Source organism: Doryrhamphus excisus, linkage group LG2 (assembly GCF_037039965.1).
Source record: "Doryrhamphus excisus strain RoL-2023G ecotype Guam linkage group LG2, RoL_Dexc_Guam_v1.1, whole genome shotgun sequence".
Classification (NCBI taxonomy): Eukaryota; Metazoa; Chordata; class Actinopteri; order Syngnathiformes; family Syngnathidae; genus Doryrhamphus; species Doryrhamphus excisus.
Window position 1 is genome coordinate 6,907,611 of NC_136358.1, and position 27,476 is coordinate 6,935,086.

Below are 27,476 nucleotides of genomic sequence, written 5' to 3' on the forward strand. Positions count from 1 at the left end.
CAAGGTGAAGACACGCTAATGGCTCTGCATCAGAGTGTTAATGCATGCATGGCTATTCCATTCTCCTACGCTTATCCGAATCCGGGTTGCGGGGTCAGAAGTCTCAAGAGTGAAGCCCAGACTTCCCGGTCCCCAGCCACTTTCTCCGGCTCCTAAGGGAGGACACCAAGGCGTTCCCAGCTGTGAGACATAATCCCCTCCAGCGTGTCCTCGGTCTGCCCCGGAGCCTTCTGCCGGCTTTGCATACCCGGAACACCTCCGGGAGACATCCAGACGAGATGAAACTAATTTCAACCGCTTGTATCGGCGATCTTGTTCTTTCAGTCATGACCCAAAGCTCATGACCATAAATTGAAGCTCAGTTTCCCGCGACGGTCCGATTCCGCATTACTGCAACTGCGCTGATCCGCCTATGAACCTCACGCCTCCACCTACCCTCGCTCATGAACGAGACATACTGACATACTTGAACTTTGTCTATGTGTGCCTTGCGTTTGAATGGCAACCAGTCCAGGGTATCCACCGCCTCTCACTCAAAGACAACTGGGATAGGCTCCAGCATGCTGCAACCTGAGTAAGGTATTTTTCTCCTAAATTTCCCGCCACATTAAAAAAAGTGCTATTGAAGCACATTTTCCAGCAGTGACTTTCTTCACTTTCTTCTGGAAGACAGCATCAATCGGGGTGACTGGACTTAATCTGGGCCTCGCTCGTTTCTCCTCCAGCATTTTATCACATCAGCAACAGAGAGTCAGGCTGATCTATGTCCCTCTGAGACGTCTTACTGACCGGGACGCAAAAAGCAAGCTTATGTTGCTTCTCCTTCTTTACAACAACACTCGCTTTGATCCCAGCCTTTTTGGCTTCCAGCTCTTCTCCTTTTGGCCGTCTTTCTGGACAATGTGAAATGCTGCCAACAAGAGGGGTCCTCGGCGGTTTAACCACGAGCGGACACCACTTCGGTGGCGTTCTCATCAAATCCTGCTTTGTTATGAAGTGTTTTTAAAGACCGGTCTTTGAAGAGACAGCTGACACCTCTGGTACGACGCCATGGTGAGCAAACCTCAGCCAGACTAAAGCCACCATTTTATTCACACCATTTCTGATTAGGGACTGAAAAATTCAGTGTATCACTTCCAAATGAAAGAATAATCTGACCAGGACCAATGGAAACAGCTTTAGAGATGTCATGTGACAATCAGGCACCCAGAAGTAGATCCGAGGCTTGTGGGCAAGATATGACAGCATTCCTACATTCCAGAAGCAAGCATGGAACACGTGCAAGACATTGATTTCATGATGGATCCATGAAATCCAAGAATGGCTTTGCAAAAATGCCAGTCAAAGATTGTCTATATGACAGTAGCTCCTACTGCAAGTATGACTCGTGTATAGGAGTGCTTTACTGCATTTTGGGACCTACTGCAAAGATCCTCTATTTGACAGGAGTGTGCTACGGTTTCCAAGGACCTGCTGCAATGACGTGTCTAGTTAACTAGTGGCGTTGGGGTTTCCCATGGAAACTGAAATGGCTGCCAATCTTTGATTTTGAAGATGCTATTCTTCTTATTTCTTCTGAGACTTGGAAAAAAAGTACAAAATCTAATCAGTCATTAAAACGTGTGCTTTCTCCGCTCTTTTGCAGGACCTCCAGGGAAGAGAGGAAGGCGTGGCCGCAATGGAGACCCTGGTATGTGAAGTGTGTGTGTGTGTGTGTGTGTGCATGCGTGGCCACTGTTGGCTTCTTCCGATGTCATCTTATTAAAAGAATGATTCAGGAGGACATCAGAGTTGTATTTACAATAATGTCAAAGTTGACTGTATATCTTCGGAGGCCGGTGAGGTTTATGTGATGTGTAATTAGTGGTTGGACTGCTCCGTTTCGGTTGCCATAGGAACGCTCACTTTTCACCCTTTAAAAACCCAACAGACTTAGACTAGCATTAGCTGTCGGTCCCTCATCGGATGATGATAATGGCGGTTCAAAAGCTGATGTTTCAGTGCAACTTTGGAGTGTACTGTTCCCAAATTTTTTGGAACGGATTATGAATAATCTGTTCAATGAACTAGCTCAATTTTTAGGTACCTTAGTGCATTTTTTTCACCACAGGAGAGGGTAACAAGAGGTGTTATAATGCAGTTACAGAAGCAGGACTCCCAGTGCCAACCAGACAACAGCTTGCCAGCCTTTGTTTACGGACTCTCCGTAAACATCCTGCATGCCAGCGTCTTTTCAATTGCGACGTTGTGCAACATTTCATTTCCTTTCATTCGCTTGCTGCATTTGGCAAACAATGGCAACCATTCATGTCTGGAGAGCTTTATTAATAAGGCTTACTTGAAGCACTATTTCTGTTTTTTTCTTTTAACCTCTTTGTGTTAAATGACAAAAAACACGATATTATAGCTCCTTCACTTAATTCACTGTTCCATTGACTTTTATTGCTGAATTCTGCCCAGAAGCAATGACGTGACAGAAACAAGTGCAATTCTGTCATCCTATAGAAAGTTACTCAGTGTAAATATATTGCATTGTTCCACTGCTGCATACATGCACTGTGGTAATGCGACATGACAACAACATATTAACAGTGATGTTTTGTGGGTAACATGACAGTTTTTAAGTATCTAGGAAATGGAAAGTACTAGTTTCCTCCAATATTCTCGATGTCTGAGTCAAATTGGCTGTTTTGAGCAGTTTAATGTGACTTACAAGAGCTGTTTGTTCATAGCTTTCCGCCCAAAGTGATCCTTCGTCACATTGCAGTAATTACCAGCACACACATTTCAAATATGTGGAATAAACTTGACACACAGGCTACTCTGTCCTTTCGTTTAATAGACATTTGTATGCCATTATTGCAAATGTGAAAAAAGCACACAGTGTGGTGCAGGTTTATTAAAAAGCTAAGTGGTGCACTGAAACCCAATGATCCATAGAACAAAGTACAGCTCGCACTCTTTTCTTGGCTGTGAACAAGAACATTTCAAGGACGTGGGAATTTTAAAATCTTTTTTTAAAAAGCAAGTGGCCTTCAAGCCCGATAACTTGCAGCGATTTGCAAGGCTCAGAGGCATTGCGCACTCGTTTGAGGTGCGCTAATTAAGGGGAAAAAGACGTGTGTCACCTCACAAAAAAACACAGGGGACGGAGTGTGTGTGTCTGGGAGGGGGTGCTTTTTAACTACCGCACAGTCCTCTTGTAGTTATAAAAGTGGAGACGGCTACAAATGTCTTTGCCAGTCCGGGTGGCCACTGAAACCAAGATTTTTCGATCTCCATTATGCTCCTAATGTGTCGACTAAACAGAGTCAGTGAACGCACAGTGAATGTTTTTAGCTTAAATCAGACGTTTTTAGGGGGGACCCGGTGTTAGGGGGGGCGGGTAGGGCTCTTGTCTGAAGATATTTTCATCTCCGAAACGGGGACACTGCAAAACATAGTTTGGGAACCACTGGCTTAAATGATAGTCACTATTAGTTGATCAGTATCAAAATATAAACAAATCATTTAATAACCCATTGTCTGTGAATGCACCTCACATTCTTGTCCACGCTATTCGCTTACTACACTGCCGTGATATTTGAGCAACTGTCAAGCTTAAGTTGGAGAGTAAGGACATAGAGTGGAGACTTTAACTTGCCATCCACCCGACACACAGCTGTAGATACCTGCTGGAGAAGAGTGAGCGATACAGAAATAGCGCTCTGTTCCTTTTAAAATATCAGATATTTGGGAAGTTTAAGTTGATAAACTTAATTTGGGTCACCATTTGTGACCAGTTGAGAACCATTGAGGTGGAGAATCTTTGACTAGTGTTTTTGCTGTAAATTCCTAAAAACAGCAGTGTTCCCGTCAAAGTGAGGCCCTTTGGGTTCTTCATTTCTAAAAACGTGTTGCACAGAACAATTTAGTCCAATATGCTTGGTCTGTATTAACACTGTTTAATGAATTTTGTCTCCTTTGTGTCTTTTGCAGGACCTCCTGTAAGTATCATTCCTCCCTTCTACTTCAACGACACAAGAAGGTAAAAAAAAAAAATAAAGGCATGCTTGAATAAGTTTGGTGTGGAAGATCTTAGAAGACCTCCATCCTAGAATGAGTGCAGACCACCTTAAATGCGTTAAAGCGGCAACAAAAAAGGTTTTATTCTAACAAATTTGGTGCCAGAATGCAGCTATTATCTCACCTCATCATACATACTTCACGGTTAGGGAACAGATGGAAAACTTTACTTGAAGATGAAGACAAATCCATAAATGTAATATAATATAATATAATATAAATGCTGCAGAGCTTATGATAGTGCAGCATAGCTTGAAGGGGAGAACTGTGAGTGTGTGTGTGTGTGTGTGTGTGTGTGTGTGTGTGTGTGAGTGAGAGAGTACTTTGCATTATTTATGCTTCAGAGGCGAGTGTGATTGAATGGCTATCATTGACGTGTGCTGACTTAGCTGTAAAAGTCGTAAGTTAATCCTCAGACGCTCGCTGCCGGGGTCCTGGGAAGTAAGTAAGCCCAGGTGGTCTCGCCTCTCAGACCCTCTCGGCTGTTGGAGAAGTGGTAGGGTGGGGGATTTGGGGGGGTTCTGTATCTGACAAATAAAATCAGACGATGAGCTCACTCACAAACTGGCCTCGGGCCAACTTAATGGTCTTAGTCCATGACGGCTTTTCCAGTTTTACTGGTGGATTTCCGTGTGTTTGTGCGCTTTGGGCTGTGGCGTCTGCTGCTAACTTACTAACATGGGACACCTGCACACATCAATGGCCTCCAATGGAACAACTGTATCTCATATTATTATAAAGGAGTGTGTGTTATACAACACTGTGTACACAGTTATTGGGGAACTATAAGTGTGCACATTATTTAGTGTGCATAATTACTGGGCAACAATTAATGCAGTTATCGGGCAATAATTAGTGAGCGTCGTAATTTGGCAACTATTATACACATTGGGCAACTGGTAGTGTGCGCACTTAAGATTAAGATTAAGATATGCCATTATTCGTCCCTCAGTGAGGAAATTTGCTTAAGCTATTGAGCAACAAGTGTTGGGCAATTATTGGTATGCACTATTATTAGTAAACTGTTAGATAAAAAGATAAATTTTTGTGCACAATTACCAGGCAACTCTTGGCCTGAATCCCCAATTCTACCCCTTGGCCCTTCCTCTTCGTCTTAAGCCTTCGCCTAGCCATTAAAACCTAGGGTCAAGGGGAAGAGGCCACTAGGAAATGGGACACCACTTGATTCTCATTACATCATCACTCTTCACTGCTGGCTGGCTTTGACAGAAGCAGGTGAGAATGAAATTGTTCATAATATATTTTTTTTCCATAGTAAGGTGCATATTGTGATATGTATTGAAATACAACAAACGATAACAAACAAACAATAAATAACAGCAATGTAACATCATTTATAAAGTCAGAAAACAATTCAACTATTAACTCATTGTAAATGCAATAATAGTAATAGTAGTACAGTAATAGTGATGGGAAAAGGTTAGATTCCAAAAGTTAAATAAATCAAGTGCTTGCATGGGTTCCTCCCACATTCCAAAAACATGCTAGGTTAATTGGTGACTGCAAATTGTCCATATGTGAGTGTGAATGGTTGTTTGTCTATACGTGCCCAGTGATTGGCTGGTGACCAGTCCAGGGTGTACCCTGCCTCTCGCCCGAAAACAGCTGGGATAGGCTCCAGCATGCCCGCGACCCTTGTGAGGATAAGCAGTAGAAAATGAATGAATGGATCAATGATAATGTGATGTGCTGACCATTCGGTTTCAAAGGGTGAATACCCCTTAGCTAAACCTAGGGGTAAAGGGGTTTGAATTGGGGTCCAGCCTTATGCCAGTATGCATGTTTATCGGGCAAAGTATAGTTTGTACAGTTGCTTGGCAACTATTCATGTCCACAGTTATTGGACAACTATTTGTGTGCACAATTATTGGACAATTATTAGTATTTGCCAGTATTTGATCAATTCCAAAAGTGCAGACCTTTTGGCCCATTTTGCTTGAGGAAAAAAAGCCGCGTAATAATTCTGCAGCTCTTAGGCCACGCTCTCCTAGTTATTCAAAGGTCTCCGCCCGTCAAATGTGGAATGACTCCCGTGTTTGCATATGAAAGACGACAAATCTCATTAGAAAGTTCCAACACACACATTACAGTGTAGCTATTTCATAGGGGCTAATTGTTACACACTGTGGATATGAGAACCAGATGCCTTTCCTTCCAAGTGTCTTTTTCAGTGTGGTTTCCTTATCCCCGCCTAACCTCCACGTCCGCCGAGCAGCACCAGCCGCTTGTGGTTGTACGCCTGTGCCTATTCTGCTGTGATTGCTTGCATGCGTGTCCTACAATTGTTAAAAAAAATGTCTTCCTGTGCACTAGTAACAGATGGAGGTGTATAAATTGCCTTTGTTTCTTTTTTTTTTAACTGCATAAGCTTGTAGTAGTCCAAGATGGAGCAGTTTCTCCACTAATGATGCCCACAGCAGCTTTTTATATGCAAAGTTGTTCCACCAACCGCCACTTTTACACTTTGCTACATCCAGATGGGTTGTTGTTTTTTTTTTGTTGTTCTAAAATCATCCCAAGGTTGTAAATTTGCACTAGTAGTTTGACACTCTGGGAAATTTGTGCATGGACTTTGCTTGCCAAGAGGTAGAGGAGAAGGTGGAGATGAGGCTGAAAAGACTCCATGGGAGATAACCAGTAGCTGCATGAAGATTGGAAACAGGCGCTGCCATTGTGTGGAAAAGTCTGATCTTGGAGTGAATGTGAAACATTTTGGGAAGTTGTAAAAGTCATGTATAACAAATATACAAGTAGTGGCAGGACTATTCAACTGGCAGACCACGAGTGCAGTTCAAAAACAAGGGTGCATTTTTGTGGAAGATTCTGAAAAACAGCAGAGCCCTTTTATCTGGAGATGATATTGGCTTGACATTGGCTTTCATACCAACATCCGCTATACCAATACTGTCTAAGACTTCATTTCCGATACGGTAAAGGCAGCAGCTCTTCCCTCAAAATAATGTCTGTTCACATTTGGATGTAATATATTGATGAGGCAAAATAATAATAATATTATATATAATAATATTATAATCTAATATAATAATAATAATATTGAGGATAATTGACTTCTTCTTTTGGCTTTTTCCTGATTACGGCATCCCCACAGCGGACTAATGTTCCATAAACTAGTATCGTATAGTACCGGTGCCTTTTCAGACTATTAACAGTGCCCTCTAGTGGCTGGAGGAATTACGCTTAAGATGAGTAAGGTGACGTCCACATGTTTGGCGGCCGCGAGTTGCTTCCTCCCTCCGCTTTTCCAACCACAAGGTGCTTCCCATGTCCTCTCCTGCCTTCAGTCACGTCTCCATCAACTCCTAACATTAACCATGTGCTTTTATGATTGCAAATATGACAGGGAAGGGCACCTTTAGCATCAGGGAGTAATTACCTTCATAGAATATGTTATATCCCTCACCGTGGTGTTGACATGTCATGAAGCATAATTCCATACGAGTTTTGACATACAGTATATCTCCTGCTGCTGTCAGTAGTTATTACCTATGTTGCCCCCAAAGAGTTCTGAGATGTTTAGTTGATCAAAACCTGAAGAAGAACTCCTGGCCTGCAGGGCCCTCCCCTTCTCCGGGTGCTCATTTGCTGTCAACACCCGCCGCCTTGAGGACCGCTTTGTTTCGCTTCCTGCGCACACACATGCTTATTAATGTTGTGTAGCTGCAAAGACCACGCAGGCGTTATAAAAAAGTGCTAGTAGTCATCGTCAGGGATGCCAGCGCTCCACAGTAAGCTGATTGGATCCATGTGAACTCCTAAAATGCTGGCAGGTCGCTTTGCTGGCTCGCTTCCTCCAATAAGGAGGCAAGCTCTGATGTGATGGATGGGCTTTCTGGACCTGGACACGCTCACCGGGTCACTGTGATGACAGGGACTACAAAGCAGGTCCAACCGGGTCGGGTTTTTGACTGATCCAAAAAGAATGATTTTGCTTTTGTCTTTAACTACAGCTCAGCTGGAGCATTATTATCCATTTGTGGAAATAAAGATAAATAATAAGAAAATAAATATAAATAAAAGAATGTATTAGAATTAAATAATTCATACAATCCAAGAGTGAAAATGAAAAAATAATTAGTTCCAGTTCCTGTTAAGAACCTTTATGAGCACTAAAGGCAATTTTCAAAGAGCATTTATACATTTTGAGCTGTCACAATCTCTAAATAAGTGTAATAACTGTTAATAAGTATGATGGGCTGTCCCCTGTGTCTCACGTTTTTGCACCATTAAACCTCACAAAAGTGTAAAAAGAAGAGTATTTTTATTGAAATGTTTCCTTCAGAGTTGTAATGATTTTTCAATCATTAATAATAGCCACCAAACATGATCCCTTCTACTATGGTGTCGCATCATCACTTCTTTCAAAAAAAATGTCATATGTCTTTGGTATTTATAGAGTCAGGTTGAAAAATTAATTTAAATTAATAAAAGTGTCATTAAATAACTAAAAATGAATTGACCAGGAAATAAACTTAGTATTTAATTTAGTTTTTACATATGCTATTATTTTGTGTCTACCTTTTGACAGTTTCCATTACAAACATAGTAAATCCAATCTAGTTGTAGCTCTGTTTTGGTATAAAATAGTCTGTGATTGAGATTATTTTCCAAATAGTCCCCATATTAATGTTTACTATCCAGACCAGCTAATGGCACTTTAAACAGCAGTGGCCGAAGACCAAAGCACACAAAATCAGAGTAAAAGCAGCTTGTTAATATGAATAAAAGGTAAACACACAGGCACCGCATAAAAATATTTCTTTGAGTCATGTGTGCCAGGATGGTTTCATTAGGCATCATTTAGTCCCAGGCAGTAATATAAAGTGAAGGCCGTCACATTGTCCTGCTTTCAACAGGGATTCTCTCCATGTGGTTTTGGCCTTTCACATTTTCCTTCTTTTTAAGGTTTTCATTTTTTTAAAAGGTGGTATAGTTTTTTTTTAATTTTTGTACATCAACAGCTTGCTCGGTCCATGACAGGAGACAGTGGTCACGGTTTGGCTGCAATCGAGAGAGACGAGAAGCTAGATTTGTATCTGGATAGGAAAAGAAGCATAATCAGGAGCATCCCACCATAAAAGTCACATGACAAAGAGACAGGAAGATGCTCTGTTCCAAATCATCCTTCCATTTCCATTTCCCAGATTGTTGCAGCAGAAGATGTATGCCTTGAGCATCAATGTGCCATTTCTTGTTCCTGGTGCAGGTTAATTAAAGTCACAGCGAAAGCAAATGATGCTCATTTGAATTGGAATAGTTATGGAACGTTTGCTCGATAGTAATGGATTACCTTTTTTTTTTCCAGAGTTATCCATACATTCAATAGTGGTTGTTTGATTTGCATTTTTGCAGCAAGTACTTAAAACGCATAGTTCTCCTTACGTATAGAGGATCTTTGATTTAAAAAGCAATGCTTCCTAAGTCATGGAATTTAACTTACAGCAGTCGAGTCTGGCACCAGTCAACCACAATAAGGGGGGACGACCCCCATGTGACATAAAATTGTTGACCTGTGATTTTGCTGTAGCACCTTAAAAAAAACAGCACACCACTCAGTTTTTTTTTGTTGAGGCACCTAAAGTAGCAACCTTTCTTACCACACACTCTGTCGATTGTTAATCTTCCCAGTCCCGTCCCCAATGCATGAAAAACTGAAGTGGCGGTCATTTGCAGCGCGTCAATAAATTCCCATTGTACAAACTGTGCAATTTCCTATTGAACACACATGTTTGATTGCAGCGCTTTCATAATGGCACAGTATTATGTTTGCAAGTGTTTCTACACTGAATGTGGTGAAGAAAACAGTAGCAGACCTTCAAGCTGCATTCACTATTGTGTGGGCTGCTTTTCAATTCATAGGGGATGATGGTGGTGGTGGGTCAGGTTCACTCTTTTACCAACAAAAAGGATCCAATCAGCAAAATACAACCTATATAAATACAATCTACAACTGGACAAAAAATATCTGCTTGCATTCTGTGCACAATATGGTGACACAAAGTGAAGTTGCATACCTCAGTTATAGACGTATATGGTGGGTGCATTAAAGGGGACCTATTATACTCATTTTTCAGCCCAGTTGTGGACTCCTATAGAGTAGCTCCACACAATAACCCTCACAGAAAGCTTTCTAGATATTCCAGAATCTGCACCTATTCCTGCTGTATTTCCTTGGATTTGTGATTCCCACCAAAATGGACTGTTTAAATTTTTTCCACCAACAGCCCGCACACCCACTCCTTTGTGATTGATCACACACCCACTATCACACTTTGAACGAACCCACTTTCTAATATAGTGGGTATCGTAGTTATAATAACTGAATAAAGTCTTTGGAGAGCTAATTTTTAGGAGCTACTGGCTGGAGAGCCCCGACTTACCGTGTATGAACTCAGAGTGGTAGCTCAGGAGAAGCCAGGCGGGTGGGCTTGTCTCCACCCTCGCCCGCCCAAGGAGAACCACTCATTGTCGGACACACATTGTCAGAAGCAATGCTGGTTCCATGGAGGTCAAATAATAAGTCCCCTTTAATCTTGTCTTCGTCCTTGTGTTTAAGTGGGTGGTCAATTAGTCAGCTTGTTGCACTCATCCAATAGAAGAGTTGCCAAAACCTCAGAGCAAATGTCTTTCGTAATGAAAATAAAATGTTTTATATAGTTTTTAGAGAGTCTATTGTCTCCCCCAAAATGTACTATAATAGCTAGCTAAAATGCTAAAATCCAAATTCACTGTTTAAAATGTTTAGCTTGCGTATTTTGTCATTACTTTTAGTGTTTACTAATGTTGCTCATTATGACCCTCATTATTTATTGCGATAATGTTATTTTGGATTATATTTATGTTCCAAATCCTCTTGTTTGTGTAGTTTGCACAGAACGTACTCTTTCTTTGAGACACTACAAAGCTGGCTAGCTACTGCGCTAAGATTCTTATCAAACAAGCCGGTTGCCAGCAAGAACACTAACCCACTGTTAAAAATGTTTAGTCTGCACATTTTGTCATTCCTTTTTTTTTTTTTAATGTTTTTTATTCTTGTGAATGATAATCCTCTTTTTATTGCTTATTCGTTTGTCCAAGTCCTCTTCTTTGTATCATTTGCTGAGTGTACTGTCCCTTTAAGACACCAACTGGCTAAAAAAGAGCAAGTTGAGCTAGCTAGGGTAATCCAACCAACCAAAAGTTTCCAACAAGAACACAAACTCACTGTTTCAAATGTATAGCTTGCATATTGTCATTAAGCTACTGTTTGCTTTTACTTGCTTTGTGTTATTTATTGCAATCCTTGTCATTTATTGTTAAACTAGTGTTTTTGTTTCCTTTCCACAGGGTCCTCCAGGCCCAAAGGGTGAAAAGGCAAGTATTTGATTTATTGATCTTCAACTTCATTGGTAATTAGGACAAAAGTGTGAAGATTATTTCGAGAATTACTATATGTAATAAACACAAGGGGTGTAACGTGCATGGATTCGTAATCAGGTTTTCCCGGTAGCCACTTTCACGGTTTTTTAATGCGTTCCCTTACTATACCTAAAATGAACCAAAATGTGGCATGCAAACCACCGTATTTAGTGAACCGTGATGATGGCGTACCGTTACACAAAGGCGCCACTTTAACACCTTGTAAGGCAGTGCGTTTCTCCTCACTAGCCACTGTCAACCAAGCAAAGTGTCAGTTTTGGATGGGACTTTTTCTGGAACCGTACGCTTCATTAGAGACAGATTTTACAGGGAAAAAAAGGCCCCGCTGCCTGCACACGTCTTGGGTGGGAGGCCGTGCAACACAGTTGTTTTTCATTTGTGCAGATCAAGAGGTTCACAGGACAGGCATGAATATCAAGCCGCTTATTTCCATAGCGGATGCTCAGCGAACAGCCGAATCTGGCAGTGCGTCTTTGTGCTTCTGTTTCACGAATCATTGCTAACCGCGAGAAGTTAGCGAAAAAATGCAACAGATTTTTTTCTTTGTTTTCTTGCTTAAACTGTTTTAATCTTCAAGTAATCATCCCTTGCTTAAATGAGTGCTTTAACACATAACACTAATACGTAAACTGTCCTGTCCTTAGTTTTATTTATTTAGCCTTCTTTCCAAGCCAAACATTTGTCACATATTATCCCCCCCACCAAAAAAAAAGTCCTGCACATAATGTGGTTAATGTCGCTGGCTTTACTGCTGTTTGGCAGAGGAATGCTTAGTGGAGCATTAAAGGGCTTCAGCTGGCTTTCAGTCATACATTTTCACCACTATGGCTTTGCCAATGAATTTTAAATACTCCGTCCCTTGAATAGCAGCAAATGCTGAAAGACAACTGCATGAGTTGTGTGTGAAGATAAATATTTTTTTTCCCTTAATAACCAATGTGACTTGCAGAAGCATTTAAAATAAAGAGAATAAAATAGTTAGTGTGACCAGGAAAACCAAGACTTTAAAGCTCTCGTCTCACTACGGCGCTATCACAAGCCATAACTCCAGCTCACCAAAGGATGGGCTGCACTGTATTTTTTTTTTACAGAGGAGATGCAATCATTAGATCCCTGAATCCATGCACTGTTACACCAAACTGGTTTTTACACCAACACTCCTCCAAAGCCAAAACCTTTCCCCACATCTTTGTCTCACATGCCCTGTGTTATCATAACACTCTCCATCGCCAGGCATAGTTGCGGGTTAACTGCATTACTCCACTTCATCCAACGTGTTCTTGTCTCAGCCATTTTATTGTTAGTCTTGGCTCATCAGTAACCATCATTGAGTGTATCTCAACGTGACAAAATGTGTCTGTGTTGCAGGGGGATCAAGGCGACCAGGGACCACGGGTATGTGCCTTACTTCTTTTATGATGAGCTGATGACTTTACACGTCTCTCTAGGCAGGATTGTGGGGGAAAAAAGCTTGGGATGAATGGAATTCTTGGGATCGTGTGTAGCACATCTGGCCAAATACAACAAAAACTGCTTATTTTGACAACGAAATGGGTCTCAAACTTGCAAAATATGGTATCTGACAAACGTGAGTACACCCCTCACATGTCAGCAAGCATTTTATGACATATTTTCTCAAGGGATAATACTACCGAAATGTATATACTTTACAGTATATCAGTGTACAGCGTGTATATATTTACTATCCACTGAAAATGTCACATTATTATTGTCTAAATAGCTGGCAACACAAGTGAGTAGCTTTCTTTGGTGAAGTCCAACTCAAGCGAGTTGCAAGACAATAGTGTCTTGTCTACTGTCAATCCAGGTGGTAGTAGCGTCTCTGTCTGTGATGGCACAAGTGCTACCACTACTATAGGAGCTCCTGTTCATTAAGGGAACCAATTCCAAGATGTACTTTGACATTGCAAACCAGAAACTGGGCTGCATGGCAGTTTACCAACATGACAAGGAGCCCAAACACACCTCCAAGACAACAAGCGCCTCGCTGAGGAAGCTTAAGGTGTATGTCTCCTCCACATCTGAACCCGATTAAGCACCTCTGGGGCATCCTCAAGGTGGAGGAAAGTGTCGAACAAGTACCAAATCCACCAGTGATTGCATCATGGAGGAGTAAAGGAGGATTCCAGTAATAACCTGTCCATGCCCTGTACAATAATGGCTGTTATTTTCAGTCAATAGTAAATGTTTATTGCTATCCAAGCTTATTTTTTTGGATTGTACCAAGAAAATCCTGAGCTGTAATCATTCCCATCTTTCCAAAAGTCACGCTTGTGACTGATGACTGCGTGAGTGCTTGAATTTTTCTGCTGGTCCAGGTTTTGTTTACACTGGAATGCATTAACTCACATATTTGTCACTTCCTCATCATGTCCTCAAAATGCCCCTAATTGTTCTTCCTGGAGTTTAGAAGCATACACAGTGCCCCGTCTTGTCACCAGAAGCGGATTTGATCTCAGTTCCTCACTGGCTCCCACCCTAAACGTCACCATTAACTTTGTCTCTGCAGGCACACTTGTCAATACAAATGGCCTTCGCTATGAAATTGAATTTGCATTCTCAATGTGACACGGCATGCATCTTGTGTTTCATAGACTCACTGGATCTCCTTTCGACTTCACACGTAATTGCTGTCCCTTTAGTCCATTTTGAAAGACTGGAGCAATACAGAAGCTCAGCCTCCGTCTTTAAGGCTCGGATTTCACGGTTTCGCTTGTAATTTGTACCCTTTTAACCTCGGAAATGGAGTCATCTGTTTCTATCAGTTAGATGATTCACGGCTCTCGGCGAGAGAGTGGGGGCTGACGGCTTTGTAACGAGGACCAGCCAAGCGCTATTTGTCTTCCAGAATCAATAAATAAACTGTCCACTCACACGTACAAATTCATTAAACGGCCGCACTGTCCTCCAATTGGGTAAGAAACTAACATCCAGTGGCATATGAAGGACGACAGGGGGACTCTAATCCAAATCATATTACCTCCCCAGAGTGGCTTATTGATTTGGGTTGGTAAATATAGCTGGAGGAAAGTTTTTGGCAGTGAAAAATGATGGAACGAGACAAGGGCTTCCTGACCTTCAGTTGATCTGGGAGCCCACAACGCACAGACTGCTAATTTATGGCAAAACAGATGATTTTTTGTGAAGTCTGGGATCCCTTGGTTAATTTCTTGACTTCTTTGGGCTTTGATCTGTTTGAGTTTGGTGTTTATTCATTCATTCATTCATTTTCTACTGCTTTTTCCTCATGCAAATAGTCAAGGTAGAGCAAGTACTTCATCGCACAGATGTATAAACAGAAAGCATGTTGGTTCATTTTGAATTAAGACCCTTAGAGATCATGTTGTGCCATTCATTTATTTGTAATTTTCAAGCCATTTTGGCTGTGTTGAATGAACATAGGTCAAATTTGCTGGATAATATCCATCGACACCACGGCCCACATAACACACATGCATTAGTTGTATTTGTTGTCAGTTAATGTTAGCAGTTTAGCTACCTTTACCATACCATTACCTTTACCTTTACCACCTTTACCATAAACCAAGAACATAAAACATTTCAATTTGGGACTTAGAGGCTTAAAATTTGAAATCTGCCCAGTGCGACTTTGAAATGCCATTTGTTTCAGTTGGGTGTTTATTTGTTATTCGAAATTTCAAAGTTGTACTTGCATGGATTAATTTGCATAGATTAATTGTATTCACAAATTAGGTCAGGCATAAGAATTAAGTCAAATATTAAGAGATACAAGAGACATTTTGTGCCATTCCCAGAAGGAGGCTGACGTCATTGCAGCACCCCAGCAGGCACCAATGATTGCCGAAAAGACACTGAAATTGTAGTATTTTATACTGATTGCTTGGTGTCAGCTCAGCCTGTAACAGTGTTACACTGTAATAAAAATATTTAAAAAGCCCAAAAAAACTCAGTAAAACAGCGACTCTGTGAGAAGTGAACCACGATAGAGTGAACACTGTACATGTTTAAAAGTCACTATACAGGTGTAACTACAAAAATATTTGAATTTTAAATAAGGACTCCTACTCCAACCCCAGTTGAGTTTGGAACCAATTAACCACGATAAATGAGAGATTACTGTATAATATTTTTACAGCAGCTGTTGGGAAGTGGACATTTTTTGCCCTTTGGACCTTGAGTGTGAGTTTTTGTTTTAACTCAGTGTCCACAGTGCCTGCCTTCCACATGTCAGGGTCGACCAATTGTTGGTTACAAACAGGGAAAAGGCCAAGTTCTCTCATAGAAGGTTAACCAAGCAACTCGTAAAGAATAGTCCAGTCAACAAACAGCCTGTGACTGGAAGTGTGCACCATGGGACGGTGTGTGGTCATTCTCCAAGTAAGCACAAGCTTCAGCTGTCATGGCTCCTGGGTGGCAATTTACACGAGTTGGAAAAATACCTGAATGCAAAGAATCTTGTCGTTTTCTTTCTAATCTGGGTCTGAGTACATATGTCATTGAGCTCTAGTGGAGATAAAATGCATCACATCCATGTCAAATCGGAGTCCCCGAAAATGTATTGAAGCCATCTGTGCACATGGCTGCTAATCCACGCCGCATATGCAGACATGTTTCTGGTGTGGTTGAAAGGATGTGCCTTCTGGCTGCCGTCCCTCTGTGCTGGCTGTTGCTGATTGTCCTTGTATCTGCTTTGCTGTTTACCGCGTCTCGCTGCAGGACAATCGGCTAATAACTAAAAGCCCTGTTTTTTGCCTTTTTGCAGCAAAGCTAGGCAAATCTACGACCAGTCTAAGGTGTACATCGCCTCTCGCCCAAAAACAGCTGGGATAGGGTCCAGCATACCCCTCTAACCCTAGTGAGGATAAGCGTAATAGAAAATGGATGGATGGACAAGGCCAATCTGTTTGTAGTTTGTCCTTTGCCCTTTGAGTACAGATACGCCACACCTGGTCAACCATTTCTTTCACCGCAATTACTCTGGGCTCATACTGAATCCTTTGGGGCCAGAAGTTTTTAAATATCCTCACTCATTTGTCCTAAATGACATACTAATGCCAGATTCCCACAAACTGCAGTAAAAATACTGTATTTTATATACACCGCTTATCGCGAAGTCATCTGGGATAGGTTCCAGCTTACCCGTGACCCCAATGACGACAAGCGGCGTATTGGATTGATGAATGCATTTTTGTGAATGGACGCATTCAACCCTTTTAAAACCTGATATATTTGCATAACTCTACATCAACAGTGATATGCAGCCTTGCAGAAAACAGTAAAAATAGTGTAACTTTGCTGCATGCTTAGAGTGGGAAAAATATAATCATAAAAAAAGCTAAAGCCCATAAAACATCTCTCATCTTTAACTCATATGTATCGTGTCTTCGCCTTGACCATAATCCAGGTTTCCCTTTTCCTGTCTTCAAGATGTTTGAGGTTGTCAATAACGTGAGAAATATTTTCACATCAATACCAGCCATGGTTTGCGTCTGCAGGGCCTGCCCTTGAACAGCCATCTTCCTAATGAAGCGTGCTTTTTGAATCATTCTTTACAAAAACCAGAATGATGGCACCAAAGACGATTTGTTTGGATTGGCCAGATTAGAAATGTATGGGTGAGTGAGCAAGCCATCTTTGAATGAAAGTAAAATAACTGGAAACCAGAGGAACTTCTTTGTGGTCAGACGTGCTCACAGAACACCACACTGACAGCAACGCATCGACTTATATGCCATTTTAAACAATAATAAACCAAATGACTAAAAAGAATGTTGCTTATCACATGGCTGCTCCCAAAAGGCTTATAAAATGAAGCCACAAAACTAAAATAATGCAAATATGCATTGATTTACTCGACTGCATAAAGTAACAGAGGTCTGCTATGAAACTATTGTTTCTAAACTGTGAGGCCTGTATTTGTGAAATTATTCATTCATTCATTCATTCATTCATTCATTTTTTACTGCTTATCTTCACGAGGGTATATATATGTTCAGCATTTTTAACTTTATAGTCCAAATTCTAATTCATAGTCTAGGAAATAAAAATACACCTAATAGGAGGCATTTATTTGAGGTGCTGTGTTTATTTACAGTATTAGAGTGACTATTAATTGGCGTACATATTCAAACAGAGGCCATTATTTGAGTAAATTTGCTGAAGCTATTGTTTTACCAAATTTAAAGGATTTTTTAAAGGAAATCTACTGCATAAAATCTATGCAAGGTTGTACCGTATTTAATGTGGGGCCAGAAGTGTTTGTTTTTGCAACTGCTAAATCACAAGTATCTATTATAGGTGCTGTGTTTCTAATGGCTTTATTTGTGCCCAGGACACTGTGAACATCAGATTTACAGATGCCATTGCTGATGTGCAATTGTTAAGATGCACTGGTTATTATAATATAAAGCAACCCAATTTCCCCCGTTCCGAACATTTCTTCTTCTTGCGAGTGAATCTCAATGAGCTTTTAATAGAACAAAACATGTTAAAAACAATTCTATTAAAAAAAAAAAAAAGGCCTGGAGTCAGATTAAAGTCCACTTCTAAACTCTAACGGCCCATGTTTTGTTCGTGGATCGTGTCTGTTGTCAAGACACTTGCTCGAGGGGGGGGATGTTTGGAAAAGCTGTAAGCTTGAACTTCCTTTAATGTTGGAACAATTTACCACTGTGTTCAAAGTTGAAAGTCTGTTGTGTGATAATTATGTCAACAAACACCCTCATCTGTTTATAGCGTATGGCAGAAACAATGAGGAAGGGTTTTATTGTGGGGACAAAATGTTGAATGTTTTGAAAATGATGAATGCAATAATCGGACTTTGATGGAAAGCTTCCATCCTTTCAGTACCATTAGGGGAAGGCATGTACTGTGCTGTGATTGTGGGGATTGGTCACTTATTAACAAGTATATTGCACGAATATTGAAATACAGCTACTGCCGTCTTGTGGACTACAGCTCCAGCTATTATGACCAATGTTTTTTTTGTGTATGAAGGTTTTCAGTACATCTTGTATCTAGAGAGTTCCATCAGAGCATTTGCACATTGAGCTGAATGAGAAGTGAAACAAGAGTCAAAAATCTCTTTGTCTGGGCTAATAGATAAAATTGGGCATAAAACATACCTTAATACCTTCATACCTTACCTGGTCGTCTGCATTGTAAGCATAATTCCTATGTAACACAACGTCAGCTTTTGCTTTATGCTGTGCTCTTCTCCAGTACAGTCGATATCTACAGTAGATTAAGTCCACCCCTGATGTCCTTCTCCTCCCGCTCAAGCTTGACCAAGTGGCCTATAAACACGGCATGCACCTTGTGGTGGCGGTCGGGACCCACCAGTTGAGAATTACTGCTTTAAAAGCAGCTACTGGCACCTTAACAACATTCGGAGGTTGCCTATAACCACCATGCATTTGGAAACGCGGTGACTATGGGAGACACTGCAGTTAATTGAATAGCAGCATCAAATGAAACATGATTGTGCCATTAAGGGGACAAATGGACTGCACAACAATGCAAAACAGTAAAATTGTGTGCGGAAGTTTGTAGCATGATTTGACAATCAGACAATTAATAATTGAAAGTAGAAATCCAGTTATTCCAGGATCATATTAGTTTATGTTATGATAAATGTTGGCTCATTTTCACTTGTTTTCAATGGAACATCTTTTTGTCTAATTTAAGGGGCAAAATGAAAAAAATTAAAATCTGACCTATATTAATTCAACATAACCAAAACCTGTCTTGAAAGTCATGAAAAAAAACTGAATGGCACAAAATGTTAAATATTACAAATATAGGTGTCCAGTCTATGCATAATCTCTGAAACCCTATCTATCATATCTTCATCTTGACAATTAAGTTTTCCCAGTCCTTGTCTTCATGATGATTGGCAATGTCAAAAACAAAATAAATATTTTCAGTGTACTGTTTTGCTCCATCCGCACCATGGTGTCAACTCTGGGACACTTTTCTTATTATTTTAAAATTCCGAACAAAAGAAAGATACCAAAAAAGTATTGGTGTAAATGCCTGTTCAATGCTGTAACTGTTTGAAGGTCTGGTGTGCACTGTGCCATATTTGTCCTGTAGGGATTGCCTGGTCTCCCCACGCTAGCCGCTTTGCACAGCAATCAGATCCTGACCGTCAAGGTTTGTCGGTGGCGGCGTGTTACCTCGCCGCACAGTGGGACTCCTCAGCGGCGGCACACGCTTACGACTAAAACTATATTGAAAGCCATATATAACTATATTGGTGGCCCTTTTTACAGCCTGGCCTCCAGAACGAGAACCAGAAGACGTGGTCTGGTTTATGTCCATAGAAGGGAGGAACCTCCAAGAAAAATACCATACTGGTGAACCTATGTGGCAAAGTGTTTTTTTTTCAAGTTCATGCCAAAGTTTCACCATGAAATCCGTAAATCCATTAATGTTGCCTCCTGGACTGTAAGACAACTTGTAGAAGCTGCTGCTCATGGGGTTCCCACTCTGCTGCAGGGACATTGATGATGATGATAATGATAATGATGATGATGATGATGATGTTGATGATGACAGCATTTTCACAGAATGAGAACTTCCCACTCAGTCCACACACTTAAATTATGTAAAATTACAGCCGAAAAATAAGGAAAGACTTCCAATGCTGTGTGGTTGTAAAAGTGTGGATTTCTCTGATTTATCTATGAAGATGCTCCTCATGCATCCCTGAATAGAAATCTCTTTGAATAAATCTTTTTTTTTTCCTGCATCGACTTTCCTGCTTCTTCTGCTTCCTGCGGGGGGCCTCGTCCTTCTTCAACCTTCTCTCACCTCTGACCTTCGACCTCACACACCTGCTCAGATGGTCTTCCCTAAGATCAATCATGGCTTTCTTTCCGCTGACCAGCAGCTCATAAAGCGCCGTCTTATCAAGGTAGCTGTAGCTAGTGGCAATGCGCTGGCACTGAGGCTCCATCTCTTTGCACGCATCTTTTGTTGCTCAAGGGACTTCATTGTACAGCAGCGCTATTCAACTGAACTGGCAAAGATCGCCTATGTATTTGATAGTAGCACTGTTATTTTATTTACAACAACAATGAGACAACGAGGACATACTGCTAAAAAAATAGTCAAAGATTTCCTATATGACAGGAACACTTTTTTACAGAAATAACGCAAGTCAAGGATCCTCCATATAACAGGAGCACCTACTGCAAAGACAACAGTCAAAGATCCTCTCTATAACAGGATCGCTTTGCTAGTTTTGACAACCTGCAAAAATGCAAGTCAAAGATCCTCTAAATGACAGGAGCGCTCTTCTGTTTTTAAGCACCAACTGCGAAAATGCTTGTCAAAGATGCTCTATATGACAAGACTGCTGTTTTTAGGAACCTGCTGAAAAAACATTTGCCACTCGCTAGCTTTGAATTTAACTAACTGTGATGTCATCCAGCCAGTTGAATAGCGCTATAGTATGTTTCCTGCTTGTTTATCTGCTTTAGAAGTCAGTATATGTATTTAACAGTAGTGCAACTACAGTCTGTTTATGGATTTAACATGATTGTGGCATACTGATATTGAAATGTTTTGTTTTGCACGATAGGGGGATCAGGGGCAAGCGGGACCACCTGGGCCTCCGGGGCCACCGGGTCCCCCTGGCCCACGAGGGCCCCCAGGAGACACAGGCAAGGATGGGCCAAGGGGCATCCAAGGCCAACCAGTAAGTACTAATATAGATGACATAATTCATGTCAAAACACAGGAAACGTTTCGAGACACCATCAGTAAGTGAACATGAAGGTTGTGTCCCAATATTTTTGTCAAAATAGATGAAGAGCACAGCGTTCATGTCAAAGTGCATGTATGTTGTGTCCCAATACTTTGGTCCATGTAGTTTTGTTCCTAACAAGAGAACTTGTATACACAAGTCAAAGGTTCTCAATGAAGGCTAGACAAGCATGATTGTTCTCCCACTAGAAGAGCTGACGGTGTAGCTTTACATACACTTGGCTGTGTTTCATATCGAACATAACATTTTCCATGTCCCGTCACTTGGCATCATTTATGTTCTCTCCTTGCCTGCATGATCTTGATTGTACTGGTGCAGAAAAATGAAGTGCCGTCTCCTTTGCTCCAATGATGATTGTTGTGGGCTCTTTCAGTTGATGTATTTTTTTGTTGTAAGTGGTTAGTTGTTAGTTTGTTGTTAGTGGTTACACCCCTTGTGTACCACCACCACCACCACTTACACAAAAATAAATCCTTGTCCTCCTCACCTGGCTTTGAAGAAACAAAATGGATCACTGAGGCAAAAATAAAGTGTTGGTCAACTAGAAGGAAGAGCATGTGGCAATAAATAAAATCAGGTTTTTATAACAATAACATCCTTTTTCCCATAGGGTGATCAAGGGCAGCCAGGAGAAAAAGGACCTATGGTAAGAACACACTTTTGTTTGATTGCCTCATAGAAAACTGTCCGTAAATGATATGACAGTGCTTGTCAAAAATCCTCTCTGTGGCAGGAGCGCTTTGCTATTTGTCAGGGCCTACTGCAAAAACATGAGTCAAAGATCTTCTTTGTGACAGGAGAGCTCTAATGTCCAGGGACCTTACTTATAAAGCTTATGTGCACACAAAATGAAGCCGAAATGCTGCATACGCCCTTTTCCACACAAAGTATGGTACCTATAAAAACACAAGTTGACGTGAGAATGCTCACCATTACACCACCTTTGTAGTTGGCGTATGCACCTTCTGGAGACATGGTAAAAAGACAATGCACATTTTAAGCATCAGTAAAGTGAAATCATATGGTAGAAATAAACATGCAATGGAAGCCAATAAAGATTTATCCATCATTGCATGAAAACATCACGCCATTATTGACTTCAAACATTTGTGGAAAGCGTTGTTATTTGACATGGCACTGATGGATATCATATGTCATTTTTTCATAAACATATTACGCACGAGTGAATGGTATCCAGACTAAAAGATACATGAAAAACATAAAACAGCACTTGAATGTTTCAACATTTTATTTTATAATCATGATAATATTATGTGTTCAATTAATTTTTATTATAACAAACACCAGTTTGTCAGTTAAATAATAAAATAAAAAAATATTTGTTTTTTGGCATATGTCATCAATAATAACATTTATTTGTCTTGGAGTGTCAGCACCATGTGCATAAACAAACTTTTTCCTTTTCCACAAATGATGATGTTTTCTTTTGTTACACTTTGACATAACCTCATAAAATAATGAGAATATAATATTTTAATGGAGTTAATGTCATTATCGAGTTAAATATTTTGAAACTATCCTACTGATTTGAACTTCATTTTGAATCATTGCATCCACATTTACGTAAATGAAACAGATTTTGCTAAGCTGAAATCTAAAATATCATCAGTTGGGAAAAATGTCGAAACACGTTCACAAACAAATAATTCTAGTTGTAGTTTGCTCATATTCCTCTTCCACCTCTGTCCTCCAAATATGATGTTTTTATGGGCCTCCGCCTTTCCAATGTGCGTGACATGCATGGGGGGTCATTAAATATGGATGCCGCATTCCTGAGACACTTTACATTGGCCATTTATAGTGAAGCCATATTATTGAGGATCTACCGTATGCAAACTTTAAGTCAGATTTCCATGCACAGTTTTTTCAATGTTCATTGCAGTTATATAGGAGACTCAGTGGCTAAAAGAATGCAGCCGTAAATTGGAACAGAACATAACTTTTTACTGACTATTTGGTAGTCTTAACTTGCCAATGTGGACTGCGAACTGCTAAGACTAAAATATTAGCCACCTAGCGGGTGTCTAGCAATAGTCAATCTTGATTACCGCACAATAGGAGACAGTTTAGGCACATGTAAGCACCTAATCTCTAGCCAAAGCCATAGTACAAACAGTATTTTAGACAAAGTCGTATAAAAAGAAATTTAAAGGAGAATGGGTCTGATGTAGCCGCTTGCGGCCGTGTGTTTGTGTTACAAAAGCCAAAGCTAATCACACAGCTGTATTAGGTTTTATTGGTTTGAGATTACAAACACTGCAGAGTCTGTGTATACATTTAGTGTAAGTGGCTGTAGTCACGGTTAGATTTATGTTCAGAGTGTTTCTTTTGGTTTATATCTGCTTCTGCTGTTTTCTTACCTTTGTGATTACATGTACAGTATAGGTAATAGAGTTGAAAAATAAATAAAAGTAAATAAGTTGCTGTCCCTCTTCTGCTTCAGATGACACTTTTTTAAATGGGACCGATTATGCTTTTTCCACTTTTCTGACCTATAAATGTAGTCACAAGGTTGTATTCTCGTGTTAAATGATGCCAAAGTTTCAGATAATGCAGTTTGCACAGTTGGTGTGCCCTCAAAAAAGTTTGGGATGGCTCTGAAAGCTCGGTTTCTGTGATTATTTTCCAATACCGGCTACCTGTGACATCACAGTGAGACAGATTTCCTTATATGGGTGTGCCCGGATACAAGCTGTTCAAGCTGGGTGCGACCAATCACAGTGGAACGGGCATATCTGCAATAAATTAAAACAGACCATTTTGAAAATCTAAGGAAATACACTTTGAATAGGTGCAGATTCTGGGAGATCTAGAAAGCTCTCTGTGCGGTTTATAATGTGTAGCTGCCCTATAGGAGTCCACAACTCAATACAAAGGGACGAAAATTAGCATAAACATAATTGGTTTGCATGTGTTACTAGCAATGTCAGCGCAGGAAGAGGGCAGGAAATAATGCTAACAGCATATATGAAAGTTAGCGACAGCACCTTTGATAGTACTTGCCATAGATGCTCCAATTAACACCTCTATTCATTTAACGGCAGTGTCGCCGGGTGGTTCACAACATAAAATTAGTAGCGCCTCTAATTAGTGCCAGGGCAGAAAACACTGGCATTAACAGCTGCGGCTGTAGGTAACCTCCTAATGTATTATTTTTTTTAACTACACAGGTTGGCTGTGACTGCATTTGATGTGACATGAGTGGTCACTAGCTATCTCTACATGCTCTTTAGAATGTTGCCAGCCAAGTCATGTGTGTTACACTTGCGATGTATAACACACACACACACACACAAAAAGTGGATTAAATTTACAAGATATTTACACTCTGGCGAATGGCGAGAATGACTCACACTTGTTATTATTCAGCCACAAAAAAAAGGTTGGCGTTCCCGCAACAAAACCTCTTCAAAACCTCTACCCTAAGGGCATATTGTTCCAGTTAACAGCAATTGGATGTAGGGCTTGTGGTAAATAACGCATTTTATTATGCTAGCACTGAAAACTAGCTTGAAGCCGAAATATTGTACCTTGTCTAAAAAATAGTTGTCAATCATTTTTCGATCACTTAATTCTCCTCATAGATCAACGATCCTCTGTATGCGAGCTGCTATTTTAAAGAACAACCCCAAAAATGCTATTCAAAGATGCTTTATACGACAGCTGGTGTTTTTAAAAAATAACTTAAGGAGACTCTATATTTGATAAGAGCGCTTTGCAGTTTTTAAAAAAAAATGTTTGTCAAATATCTTCAACTTAATCCTCCTCATGGCTTCTCTTTAGTGTTTTATCCCACTATAAGTGTCCAAGCTGCATGGTTTTCCATCAAAAATGAAAAATAAAAAAAATCATGGCTGTAATTCCTGAAATGAGGCGTATTTGTCTATTAACTGTGCCAATGTTCTTTTAACTGGGAATAAATGTGGAACTCAATCCTGTTAAACCATTTGATGACCCCAAGGTTATGACAAGTTTGGTCCTTGAAGATGCATAAAAAATTAGAACAATCATCTGTAATATGTTGGACCACTTTGATGCATTGCTATTGTTGTTTAAGACGGCAAGAGAAGATTCCAGAGTTTTCCAGCAGCAGCAGCCTTGAAAGGACATATGGTGCTGGTTAGAGGGATTAAGTTCTTGTGGGGGTAAATGGGGAGGGAGGTGGGCTAGGGGGAAAGAAAAGAGTGGGGGGAATATTTTGATTTTATTTCGCAGGAATGGATTCAAAGTCATCAGTGCCATAAGGTCCTCTGTGGGGTGAACTAAAGAGGAAAAAGTGACAAAAATCATCTTTTTTTACTGTTGCTCCTCATGCATTCATTGCCAAACTACCCACAATGCACCAGTGATCCACTCATGTTGCAAAAGAAGCTGCTGTCTAACAGCAATTATAGCTTTATCATTGCAGTGTTGTCTCTTTAAATAAAGTAGACACTGCTCCTCACTGTTATGCTAACCTACAGCTACATTACTAACATCCAAATTGGCGCTAAAGCGTAAAAATCACTTAATTAAAATAAAAACAATGATATTGGATAGATTTTGCTAATGGAAACAAGTACTGTGCAAGCTGCTAATCTGGACCCGGCGCAGTTATTTCCTCATTGTTTGCCGTTTCCGAGTGTACCAAATTAAAACATTTGGCTTTTTATCCTCAATTGGGCTGCAACAAAAGCGTTCCTCTTGATTTTTTTTTCCACTAGTAGCCCCTGAGTGTTCTCAGATGTAGCCAAGCTAATTAGCACTCACATTGCAGCATAGTGGTGGCTCGTAAAGATGTTTACCACGGCCCGCTGAGGAGAGCTTAACAGAGGCTCCTGAAGGGAAGCCCTTTTGTCGTGTTAATGGATGTTGGTCATTGATGGTTTGGGTTGGAATGCACAATATGTTTTTGGTTTTTTCCCCCATGGAAAAAAAGTCTGAATTTATACATGGTTTGTCCGAAAAAATATATATATATTTTAGGGGTGCAACAATACACAAAATTGTTCAGAGTAGTCGATCGCAAAAACACCGCTGTGTTTGATACTATTGATGCACCCCTAATATTTTCCAAAAATGGGTTTTGTAAAGGAAGGGTATTATATTGCTGTCAAGACAGTATTTATCTCTCCAACTATATTAGTATTGGTATCAGCAATACCAAGTTCTATTGGTTAGAATATTTTAGGTACCGTCCTTTGCCAGTCAGGATATAGTCCTCAAAATGTTTCTTTCTACATAATTGGGTTTTCGGGGGGCTTTAATTGTCCAGCAATAGCCAACATGGCCTTACGTTGCATTGAGTGTGCAAAGTCACGTAAAATAAAATATAATAAGCCACATTCAACCTTGGTTTCAATCACTGTTCCAGAATGTTCTGCTGCTTGGACTCACTGATTGAACTCAGGCTGTCCAACCATTGCCTCATTAGGGTCGTAAACCTATAGACAGTAAAACAAACCAAGATAATGTTGTTGTCATTAGACATGTAATGAAAATATGGTGGGTTTATGTTGAGTCTTTGTCAAAAAAAGGTTTCAGTTTTAATTGTGTTCTGCCTTGAAAACAGGGTGTATGCTCACACTTCCTTGCCAGTGTAGCATTGGCACGAAAATGTACTGTATATTATTCCATCCAGGACTGACTTTTGCAAAAAAATTAACTCTTGTGTAACTCTCACTGTTGTTTGACAGGGACCTGAGGGGCCTCAAGGACTCAAGGTAGGTTACCTTGTACTGTTTCTGTGTTTTTTTTGTTTGGAGATGATGAAAAAACATTTTATTAAATTATACCCCACAGGTAGTAGACACAGGATACTAATTTGCTTCATATTAGGCATGTAGCTTTCAGTGCTGCATCTTAATGTTTAATCAATATACTGTAGTTACCGGTATATAAGCCACTACGTTTTTCTCATGTTTTGAACCCTTGTGCAATGATGCAGCTGATTTAGATCTAGAAACTAACTTGAGGTTTAGAGTGCACCTTTAGGAAATAGTGACATGGACGAATGAAGTGGAAGATATTATTTTGAAGTCTTATGCAGTGATCTCTGACACATCTTACCTACTAAGATACTAGATACTGATACAAGATAAGTTACTAGAACTGTCTAGTATCACCACTGGTTTTGAAAGACTGGACTAGTGCGTGATGAAGAACTTAAGGTCAAGCT

The 27,476-nt window shown here is 40.3% G+C and overlaps 1 protein-coding gene across 1 annotated transcript in view; it reads left to right on the plus strand.

Moving 5' to 3' along the window:
- Nucleotides 1-27,476, plus strand: part of col25a1 (collagen type XXV alpha 1 chain) — a 100,292-nt gene that overhangs the window by 45,487 nt on the left and 27,329 nt on the right. The window contains exons 3-10 of the mRNA XM_058067133.2: nucleotides 1,646-1,690; nucleotides 3,979-3,986; nucleotides 11,431-11,457; nucleotides 12,892-12,918; nucleotides 20,372-20,443; nucleotides 21,113-21,229; nucleotides 21,909-21,944; nucleotides 26,995-27,021. Coding sequence (XP_057923116.2) covers nucleotides 1,646-1,690; nucleotides 3,979-3,986; nucleotides 11,431-11,457; nucleotides 12,892-12,918; nucleotides 20,372-20,443; nucleotides 21,113-21,229; nucleotides 21,909-21,944; nucleotides 26,995-27,021 — 359 coding nt within the window. The remainder of the gene's footprint in view (nucleotides 1-1,645; nucleotides 1,691-3,978; nucleotides 3,987-11,430; nucleotides 11,458-12,891; nucleotides 12,919-20,371; nucleotides 20,444-21,112; nucleotides 21,230-21,908; nucleotides 21,945-26,994; nucleotides 27,022-27,476) is intronic.